This window comes from Panicum virgatum, chromosome 9K, assembly GCF_016808335.1.
Source record: "Panicum virgatum strain AP13 chromosome 9K, P.virgatum_v5, whole genome shotgun sequence".
Classification (NCBI taxonomy): Eukaryota; Viridiplantae; Streptophyta; class Magnoliopsida; order Poales; family Poaceae; genus Panicum; species Panicum virgatum.
In genome coordinates this window covers 52,263,919-52,274,493 of record NC_053144.1, presented here as the reverse complement: position 1 = coordinate 52,274,493, position 10,575 = coordinate 52,263,919, and the positions used below count along the sequence as shown (strand labels likewise).

Below are 10,575 nucleotides of genomic sequence, written 5' to 3'. Positions count from 1 at the left end.
TCAAAAACTGAAAAAACTCATGGCAAAGTGCTTCTGATTTCTGACTTCTGGCTTTGAAGAGTATTTGACCTTTGAAAATCCTGAATGCCAATGATCCAAAAGTGTCTAGAAAATCAAACAAACATAGGAGCCGTAGGGAAGCCTGGTATTTATCTACATATAAGTAATTTTTTTAAGACACTGCACCGTCGTAATATTAGGAGAGCATTAACAAAAGCTCATCACCATTTTTTTTTGGAACATATAGTACAAACTGAACTTTCATGAAAACCCATACAAACCACGACAAAAAAATCATATAAATTCACGAAAAAATCACACATATAGATGATATGATGATACACAATTTTGAAAAATATCTTGTCCAAACTCAACTTCGTTTGTTTGTGAGATTTGTTATTATCTGGACAACTTGTTGGCTTAAAATTTGTTATTTTTATATCTCACAAACGAAGTTGAGTTTGAACAAGATATTTTACAATATTATGTATCATCATATCATCTACATGTGTGATTTTTTTGTGAATTTAGATGACTTTTTTGCTGTGGTTAGCATGAATTTTCACGAAAAGTGTGGTTTGCACCAGATATGTTTTTTTTATCAACAAAGCTGGGGCGAGCGCACAGCGTGACACCAGCTGCTCAGTGTCCGGCCGGACTAGTCCCAGCTCCCGCTCAGTAGCGGTTTCACGTCGGCCACCTCGCCGAACATCTTGACGAGGTCCGAGCACCCGGCCGCCCGCTGCTCCTCCTCCCCCTGGCCGCCCTCCCCCTCCACCTCCACCACCCCCTCCAGCTCCAGCCCGAGCTCCTCCTCCACGTCGTCCCACGCCGCGACGAGCAGCAGCTCGCACCCCTCGTAGTTGAGCAGGTCCGGCGGGTCCGCAGGCGCGTACCGCCGGCTCCCGAACGCGGCCTGCAGGTGCGCCGGGAACGCCGCACGGCGCTTGCTCTGCAGCCCGCGGAACCCGCCGCCGTCGGAGGCCGGGTCGGGGTTCTTTACCTGCACGAGGAAGGACGCCTCCGGCTCCACGTTGAGCCCCTCCTGCGGCTCCCCGTCGCCGCGGGCGGGGAGCTCCAGCTTGTACACGAGGTGGGTGTGCGGGGCGCGGCCCCGCCCGCCGCCGGACTCATGCCTCAAGATGCGGTACACGCCCTCCCCCAGCGCGCGCCGCCGGCCGCCGGCGCTGGCCCCGCGTCGCCGTGCTGTACTCCTCTGTAAGCAAACGATCGAGCAGAGTGAAACTTAAAGGTGAGCTCAGTTTTTTTCGCCAGCAGGGAGCGGCATGGCGCACCTTCCTTGAGCGCGTCCTTGATGTCCTGGAGCTTGGTGGTGACGAGCTCGACGTAGCCCCAGTACGGGCGGCCGTGCTTGGCCGGGTCCGGCAGGCTCTTCCGTGACCACCAGCCGGAGCAGCGGCTGCTCCTCGACGTTCACCTCCTGTGTGCAGCGAGAGCTAATAAATCAAGGTTGTCGGTACTCTGTAGCAGGGATACCCACTCCTACTGCAGCAAGACAGGACTCGCGTAGTCATCCGTAACTACGCCATAAGGGGCGGAGCAGCCGGGCCCCACGGGTCAGGCTCTTACCTCACTAGGCCAACGGCCCCGGACCCGTTCCCCGCTCTGGGACGGGTCCGGTGACGCCACGTGTCCCTGAGGAGGGGAACCTCCCCGCCAACAGCCGAGGGCTCGGACCCCCCATCGGGGTCTGGGACCTCCCCGTGTCCGTTCGGACCTCCCACGCGCATAGAACTAATATACCGTCGGGGCGGGGTCCGCGGGCGCCACGTGTCCCACAGGCGCAGGCGTGGGCGCGAGTCTTCCGTTGGAAGACTCGCCCACCCACTGCATTCAATGCGGGTGGTTGAGGCGTGCTCTGCCGCGGCGGCACGCGGGGCAACCTTTGTCATGCCTCACTGTAGACCGCATATTACCGAGGTACACAGTACAGCCACATGCGCCGCATCCGCGCATAGCCCGTCTGCCGCATTAAATGGATACGACGGCACGGCACCTTTTCATCATACCACCTACGCCGCAAGCTACACGACCCGTTCAGCTACGCTGCAAGCAACGCCGCAAGCTACACCCTGGCGCCGTTTCGACAAGACTGGGCATGGCTATGCCGGACGGAGGATTCCCACGGGCAGAGCAAGGAAATCCAGGAATGAGATCTCCGTCGCCTGCAATGCCATAATGTCTGTACAATATATCATTTTAAACTACATCGTTGGGCCCACCTGTCGGGGACTCAACAGCCATGTACGCGCCTCCCTTGAGATATAAAAGGGAGACGCTCGCTGCACACTCTAGACTCTCGAAGACTCAGCTGGAGACACGCTAAGACTCTCACAACATAAGCTCGGTTTCACTCCGAACAACCTTGCTCTCAACCTCTCGAGAGCGCAAGCAATACAACACACAGTGGACGTAGGGTATTACGCTCCGGCGGCCCGAACCACTCTAAACCTGTTGTGTTCATCGCGTTCTTCCATCGAGATTGGGCTAATCCTAGCTAACCCCCGAGTACTCACCCTCTAGATTTAGACGGGTGCACTACGCCACCCGGCTGTGGGTTTACACACCACGACAAAGGTGGTGTGTTCCAGCCGTGCATGTGTATGTGGAAATGCCTTAAACATACCTCCTTGCCGTGTCCGCCTTCATGGCCTTGTTCCTTGTCGCCTGCTGCCCCTCCTCCGGATCCTCCCCCGTCGCCGTCGCCCTGGTGGCGGCGGTGCTTGCGGCCCTCCTTGCCGGAGTCTGGCGCCTGCTTCTCCTGTACGGCGGCGGACTCGGGGCGCAGGACGATGTACATGCGCTGGACGTCGTCGGGGCCGCGCGCCTCGTCCTTGTCCACCTTGGGCCGGTAGAAGAAGAAGATCTCGCCTTTCTCCTGCACCCATATCCATGTCGCACTCAGCACACCGCTGAGCTGGTAACGGGGACCGGTCATGTTACGGTTACTGGTTACAGAGCTTGGGTGGCGCACGCACCTGGATCTCCACCTTGGGGTCGGGGCGGGTCTTCACCTCCTTGCCTTGCTCCATGGCGGCGTCCGTCGAGACGCTGCTGGTGTCTACTCCTGCGAACGAGTTGCTTGCGCTTGCGCCGGCAAGTTCAAGTGGGGTCCGGCCGATGGATGGAGACGGAAGCCAAGGCTACCTGCGGTGAAAAATGCGTGGGGGAGGCGAGTAGCCGTTCCCATCTCCCCTGTTGTCGGCGCGTGACGTAAAAATAATAATTAAAAAATTGGACACGTGCCGACTACTGGACGTGGTGCGCGCAGCGAGCCTACACGTGCGCGCGTACGTGGCCGCTGTCGCCGGGGGCGTCTATTCATCGCACGTGCGACTAGAAGTTATACTATCGCACATATTAGTTAGAGGTATAAAAATAGAAATTGTTCCGGAACAAAATAAAATATTTTAAAAATGATAAATTTCGGAACAAATAAAAATGTTCCAAGAAATGTCTAGAGATAGAAATTGTTTCGAAATAAATAAAAATATTTTAGGAAAAATATTATCTAAATATAATCAAGTGTGATAGTATAACTTCTAGTCGCACGTGCGATGAATAGAGGTCACGGCTGTCGCCGGCTAGAAGCGTCCGGTCGGGTCTACCTCAGTCTCCTGACTCTCCTCCACCTCTCTACGGCCCCTGGAGCCTGGAGGCTTGGATTTATCGGGTGAGAATTGCAGGTGAATTGTCTGGTGTGGTTTCAGTAGAGAGCTTAGATTTGAAATTTGATGAGATAAATATTTGAAGAGTGATGCAGTACGGAGTATATGTTTATTTAGCAGGACGGAAGGTTATATTTCAACTTAATTTGTATGCTTGTCCGTAGTACTGTGGCATGCATGGGTATAATGCAAAAAAGGGGGTTATATTTCAACTTAATTGGGAGAAATATGTGGGCCGTTGGGCTGCACGGAGCAACGGCCCAAAAATCATACGCTTTGGGCCATAAAACGCCAGGCTAAGAGGGCTGCTTTACTGTATTGTTGAAGCAAATTTCTGTTGGGTTTGGGTCAACAACTCTGTCTGTGTTGTCGCGGGGCGCTGTGGAAAGATGATCAGATCACCTGCTCTCTCTCTCTCTCTCTCAAAAAAAAAAGGAAAGATAATCAGATCACCCGGCGAATTGTACGTTGCATACGCGATTGGAACCGGACCCGGACGCATCGCATCGTGGAGAAGCCAACTCCCAGGCTAAATCACGAGGCCGCCCAGCCGGCCGCCACTGCCGTTAGTTTGAGGCGACGAATGGCTTCGCCGCACACCCACACGGCCACACACCAACCAGAGCCCAGCTAGCGCGCGCGTACGAGTGGCGCCACGGATCCTGGCGGAGACGTACCGCGTACGTACGGGGATCGGGGGCGGCGCGACGTTCGCGATCGCGCTGCCTGGCTCCGATCCGGTGGTCCATCGTTATCGGCACGCGCTGATCCCATCCCATCTCCCTCCTCGGACACCACCGCCCGCCGCCGCGCGCCTTGGGACCGGACACGTATCGCGTGGAGTAGTACGCCGTGCCGGCTGCTACGCCGTCGCAGGGCACCACGGCACTCTCAGCAGCCAGGAGGAGGACTTGGCTATCTAGATATAGCTCAGCAGTGGTCTTGTATGATAACGAGCTGTACTAGAAGACCATTGGGCCGGCGTCGTCAGGAGCAGCCAGCCACTCGCGCGCACGATCATGCACACATGACACCACCACCAAACGTCGCGGTGCCTCTCCGTGCGTGTGGTCCGGCGGCGCAGCGCGTGGCGGCCGGAGAACGGCATGTTGTTAGCAGCCCCCGCAGGCGCACGACCGACGTGCCCGGGACGGAGGTACGGCGGCCCACCTTCTAGATAGCAGATACACCACCCGGCGGTAATTTAGAGCTGCTTCATTAATTTTGGCGCACTTCTGGTTGAATTCCTTAGGAAAATTTAGCACGCCAAAGTTCAAGCAGGTGCTTGCAAAAGGTGACTCCGGGAAAGAACTCGCAAGCTCCTGCCACGGAAACTGCTCCACGGCCACTGCCTCGTTCGTCTGTGGGCGTTAGTACCGTGCTCGGTTTCGTCCGGTATTAACCTCACATCTAGTACCGGGCGTAAGAAACAGTAGCCATGGGAACTGTTTAGTACCGGCTGGTGGTACTAAATGGCTCCAAGGACATTTAGTATCGACTGGTGGCTCCAGCCGGTACTAATTCTCTTCTATATATTCTAGTCCCTTCTTTCTCCCCGAGCCCGAACCAGCATTTGACCGAGAGCTCGGGTTCTTTTTCTCCTTGGCGACCTAGAGTGGAGGTTCTGCCCATTTTCTCAAGTTTTGTGGGGATTTCACTCATCCAAGTGCACCAAAGATATACAACTTTATCCTCTCTTGTTTGATGGTCTTCATTCTTTGTTTGATGCTGTATAGTTAGAGAAATTTTTTATTATTAGAAATAGTAAGAATGAGTATGATTTCGTTGATTTATGCATGGATTTGAGAGGTATAGAAACCATTACTTGAAATTGGAGAAGGTCTATTGGACAGTTTGAATGTGGATAATTGATAGTGATTTTTTAATTTTTTTCTAGTACCATGGTTAATTAATTTAGTATTTATTATATATTTAATTATATTATTTTGACACTCCGATGTAATAATTCTAGGACGCAAGGACAATGTGCGAGAATGGAGCTTGGCGGCCACCACCACGCGGCCGCCCAGTCCCCAACCACGGAATGCTCGGCCTTTGACTTTGGCCTAACCACAGATGTCCGTCCGCGCTCCGCTCTCCCCCCGCACTAAACAATGGCGAGCTCCAGCGCTGCCTTGGTATATATAATTTCTGGCTCTCCTCAAATGGAAGCTCCGATCCGTTCGACCCCCTACTAGCTCCCACGCCACTCTCCCCTCTCCTCGCGCGCACGTCGTCTCCACTCCAGCTCTCCTCCCTCCGCCTCTCCCATTGTTTTTTGTTTTCCATCGCCGTCGTCACGCGCGCACCGCCCCACTTCCCAGAATCCCAGTTCCCACCGCGCCGCGCTGCGCACCACCTCCCCCGGCCCCTCCCGCTGCCCTCCCGAAGCTTCCATGGCGCCCGCGCCGCCGGCCACCACGTGGCCGCGCCGCGGCCGCGCATTCCTCCGGTCGCTGGTCCTCGCGCTCGCCGTCGCCGCCCGGCCGGCCTCCTCGCAGTACGTCCCGCACCCGCCGCCCGGCGGGGCCGCCGTCTCCAGCGGCGGCGACGGCGGAGGAGGGGGCACGTTCAGCCTCACCACGTCGCTCCTCTTCTTCGTCGGGATCATCGCCGCGCTCTTCACGCTCGGCTTCCTCTCTGCCTACCTCCGCCGCTGCTCCGAGCACACCACGGCCGCGGACGCCGCGCGCCGCGGCGCCAACGCGGCCGTCGCGGCCGCCGCGGCGGCCGCGTTCGCGTCGGCGGTCGGCGGCGGCGGCAGGAGGCGCCCCGCGGGGCTGGACGCCGCGGCGATGGAGGCGCTCCCCGTGCTCACCTACGCCACCGCGCGGGCGGTCAAGGCCGGCCGCGGGGCGCTCGAGTGCGCGGTCTGCCTCTCCGAGTTCGACGGCGCCGGCGAGAAGCTCCGCCTCCTCCCCGGCTGCTGCCACGTCTTCCACACCGCGTGCATCGACGTCTGGCTCGCCGCGCACGTCACCTGCCCCGTCTGCCGCGCCGACCTCTCCGACCCGTCCGTCGCGGACGCCGGCCACGTCCTGGCCGCCGACCTCGCTGCCCAGGCGGGATCGCCGCCCACCGACACGGTTGTGATCAGCCTCGACATGGAGCCGCCGCCGTCCGGGTCGACGCCAGGACGACGACAGGAACAGGACCCCACGTCGCCCGGCGAGCAGCAGCAGGCGGAGACGGCGGAGGAGCGAGTGGACCGGTACACGCTGCGGCTGCCGGAGAGGCTGAGACGGGAGATCGACGAGGCGAAGCGCCTCCGCAGGGCAATGAGCGCGGTGACCGCGTCCACCGCGCTGCCGGGCGCTTCCAGCGGGCGGTTGGCGTCGGCGGCGCTGCGGACAATGTCGGCCGCACGGCCAAGCCGGCGGTGGTCGGGGGTGTTCCGGGCGCTGACGGGGGCGCGGACGAGCGAGGCGGACGATCACCGGAGGGTGGTGCCATTGAATGCCGGCGACGGGGAGGAGGTGGAGGTGGTGGTGGTGCGAGACGACGTGGGGGAGAAGTACTACGCGCACAACCTCACGTTCGCGGGGTTCGTCATCGACGGCGACGTCACGGCCGGCGACTGGAACCCGGAGGTCTTCCAGGTCTCGACGGCCGTTCCGGCCGCGCCGGCAACGTCGCGGCGGTGAACCCACCAGAAGGCACATCTGACTGTCAACTTCTTTTCGTAGTGTTGTTCATTCCAGCGATCCTATAGTCAGAGGTAGTAGAGTGATTGCTCATGGTTTGATTAATTTGACAGCAATTGTACATTTAGAGTTACTAGTTGTCTTGTCGATTGGAACTTGGAAGTGCTCTGTACATATATAATTATAAGGTTTTTTATACCACTATAAAAAATAGAGCCTCATGGAAATATTTCTGGCATGGCAAAGCAAATATGGTTACGGGCTTGCTAGTTTTCTCTAGTTCGTTTTTGCAAAGTAGTGTAACGATTAGGTTGACATGTAAATTTTTCATCAGAGGCTCTACTTCAGTTGATCCATCGTCATCACCGACGATGTTTACCTGAAGCATGCACATGACTCTCTGTCCACGAACCAGTTGGCACCAATCATCATGGGGAAAAAATGGTTGTTTACAATTCTCGAGTAAAGTAGTACAAGAGCACAATCATAAGTAACAGATCCATCTTGGAAATCAGCATCTGCCATGAGATTCTGAAATCATCAGAACACAAACACATGGATGATGTATGCTTGGCAAGCCTGACTTGATCCTCATTAGCAGTAAACCATGAGACTGACACCAAAGTATGCATCTCTGGAAGTCAAAGACTAAGAAGCTGGAACTAGAGGTGTTGTTTATGCGGCTAGAGCGCAATTGACATTGTGGCAGCCCATGATGAGTAGATCCATTCCCCCACACAACAAGGCAAAAAAGGAGGCCACTTGAACTATAACCGTGTGTTTGGTCGTGGAACTAGTAGGAATGGGTTGGCTCCAACCCTCGTTTTAGGATTGGCTCCAATTTCTATCATGTTTGGTTTGTGTTTGGAGTTGAGGTTGGGTTGATTCCATTTTTTGTTTGGTTGGAGGGATGAAAAAGAGGGGATGGAAGATTCATTTAACACCGTGAGCAAACGCTTGACAGGTCCCACCGGTCATTCTCTGGACCCTTTCTTCTTCCTCATCAAAACGGATCGGCCTCCTCTCCTCCCGCAAAAAAAATGGATCGGGCGCCAGGGCCCTCAGCACCGAGCAGCGCCTCCCTGCTCCTCCAGGCGCGCCGCCTGCTAGCTCGTCCAGGTGCGTCACAGCGCTCCTCCCCGCCAGCTCCGGCCAGACCGCAGCGCCTCTCCCTGCGCATCTCCGCCCCCAGGCCGCGGCGGCGCTCCCTCCGATGCTCAGCCGACGACGCGCTGCAGCCCGGCCTCCGCCGCCCGCCGCCGTCGTCCAGCCGCGGACGCGCCTCCGCCGCCCGCCGCCATCGTCCAGCCGCGGACGCGCCGTTGCGCGGCCTCCGCCGGCCCCCCGCCGTCGCCCAGTCTTGGCCCGCTCCGTCTGCTCCGTTGCCAGCCGTCCAGAAAAACGGGTTGGCTTCTGTGGGTTGGCTCCGTCCGTCGTTTTTTGAGGAATGAGATGAACCCGCATATGAGAGGAATATTCTTTCAAGGGACCAACTCAACCCATTTCAGATTGTATCCAAACAGCCGTAGGAGCGGATCCAACCCAACCCACATCGCCCCAACCCTCAACCAAACACACGGTAATGCAAGCAAAGCTTCAGGCTAAGATCATGTAAGGGATGCAGATGCAGAAAATTTCTGTTAAACCATACCGACAGAGACAACTTCAAATTATGGATATTAGTATCCAGCACCTTGTGGTGCAATCCTATTATTAGAAAATCTGTTTGTGCAAAGCACACTATAAGCGTACTATACAAGGCCCCGTTTAGTTCGCAAAAAAGTTTGGGTTTTGACACTGTAGCACTTTCGTTGTTATTTGTCAATTAATGTCCAATCATAGATTAATTAATGTCGTTAGATTCATCTCGTGAAAATCAGTCAGACTGTATAATTAGTTATTTTTTTCAACTATATTTAATGCTTCATGCATGTGTCGAAAGATTCGATGTGACGGGTACTGTACGAAAAATTTTGAGAACTAAACGGGGCCCAAATGTAGCCAGATGGATACATCCAGGTCAAGATTTGACATTTGAGTACCTAGGCTGCAAAATGCAACCAAACAAACCTGTAAGACTCTAATTAAATAAGTCCAAGTGGCCAATGAATACATTATACATAGCCTCCTCTCATCACAGTCAACATAGCAGACAAGATGTCAACATATATGTATTTCTAACAAACTCGAGTGTCAGGCACAGAAAGACAGGTAGTTTTAGTCAGCTCCTGCGTATTTTTCTGTTGTTTCATCGCTGTAAGGCATTGAATCTTATCATCAAACTCCACTTGTGCCAGATGAGTGCAGAAGAGCTAGGAAGCAGGAACTTCAAGTTCTCAACAATATTGTTTCTCAGGTTATTAGAGTCAGCCACACCTCTCTGATTACTGTACTCTACTCCGGCTGGAGGGGGTTTCAATCAGGACGAGCAGAAAATGCATAACACTGTTGGAGAATGGTACATTGGTACCAGCACGTTAGTGCCGGTCCAACAGCAGCCGGCACTAACGTGCATGAACCGTACAAAGCGGGCACGTTAGTGCCGGCTAGAAACTCCAGCCGGCACTAACGTGCCAGCCCCCAACGGTCAGCCCGTCTGCCACAACGGTCAAAAGACACGTTAGTGCCGGCTGGGAATTTTAGCCGGCACTAACTTGGTCAATTGCATATTAGTGCCGGCTGGTAGTTCTAGCCGGCACTAAACGTACACACTTAGTGCCGGCTAAAGCCACCAACCGGCACTAACTTGCCCCGCATAAGCCAGGCACTCCTTCTTCCCCAGCCCGACCATTTCATTTGGCCGAGCTCCTCCTCTCTCTCATGGCGTGTTAGAGGGGAGGTGCTGCCCATTTCCCTCCAAATTTGTGAGGATTTCACCCATCCAAGTGCACCAAAAGTTAGTAGCTTCTTTCACTCTTCTTTCACGGTGTTTATTTTTTGTTTCATGCTTTCTAGATAAAGAAAATAGTGATTTTAGGGTTGAGGAAAAATGAGCATAATTTTCCGATTTGTTCATTAATTTGAGCAAAATAGAATCAATTTGTTACTTTTTAGAGAAGGTTTTCTAGATAGTTTGACTATGACACATTTAGAATGATTTTTTTGAATTATTTCACGGGGACATATATATATATATATATGTTATTATGCAAAATTTTAAGGATTTTAAGGATGAGGGAAAATGGGCATGATTTATTAATTTGTTCATTAATTTGAGCAAGGTAGAATTGATTTGTTGCTTT

At 54.4% G+C, this 10,575-nt stretch overlaps 1 protein-coding gene and 1 pseudogene across 1 annotated transcript; one reads left to right on the top strand and one right to left on the bottom strand.

Annotated features, from left to right (window-relative positions):
• Nucleotides 1-658: 658 nt before the first annotated feature.
• LOC120648789 lies at nucleotides 659-3,053 on the bottom strand (annotated as a pseudogene).
• A 2,138-nt stretch (nucleotides 3,054-5,191) lies between these two features.
• On the top strand, nucleotides 5,192-7,562 carry LOC120652156 (E3 ubiquitin-protein ligase ATL31-like). Its single transcript, XM_039929889.1, has one exon. The coding sequence runs from the start codon at nucleotides 6,086-6,088 to the stop codon at nucleotides 7,331-7,333; it is 1,248 nt and encodes a 415-aa protein (XP_039785823.1). The 5' UTR covers nucleotides 5,192-6,085; the 3' UTR covers nucleotides 7,334-7,562.
• The last annotated feature ends 3,013 nt before the right edge of the window (nucleotides 7,563-10,575 follow it).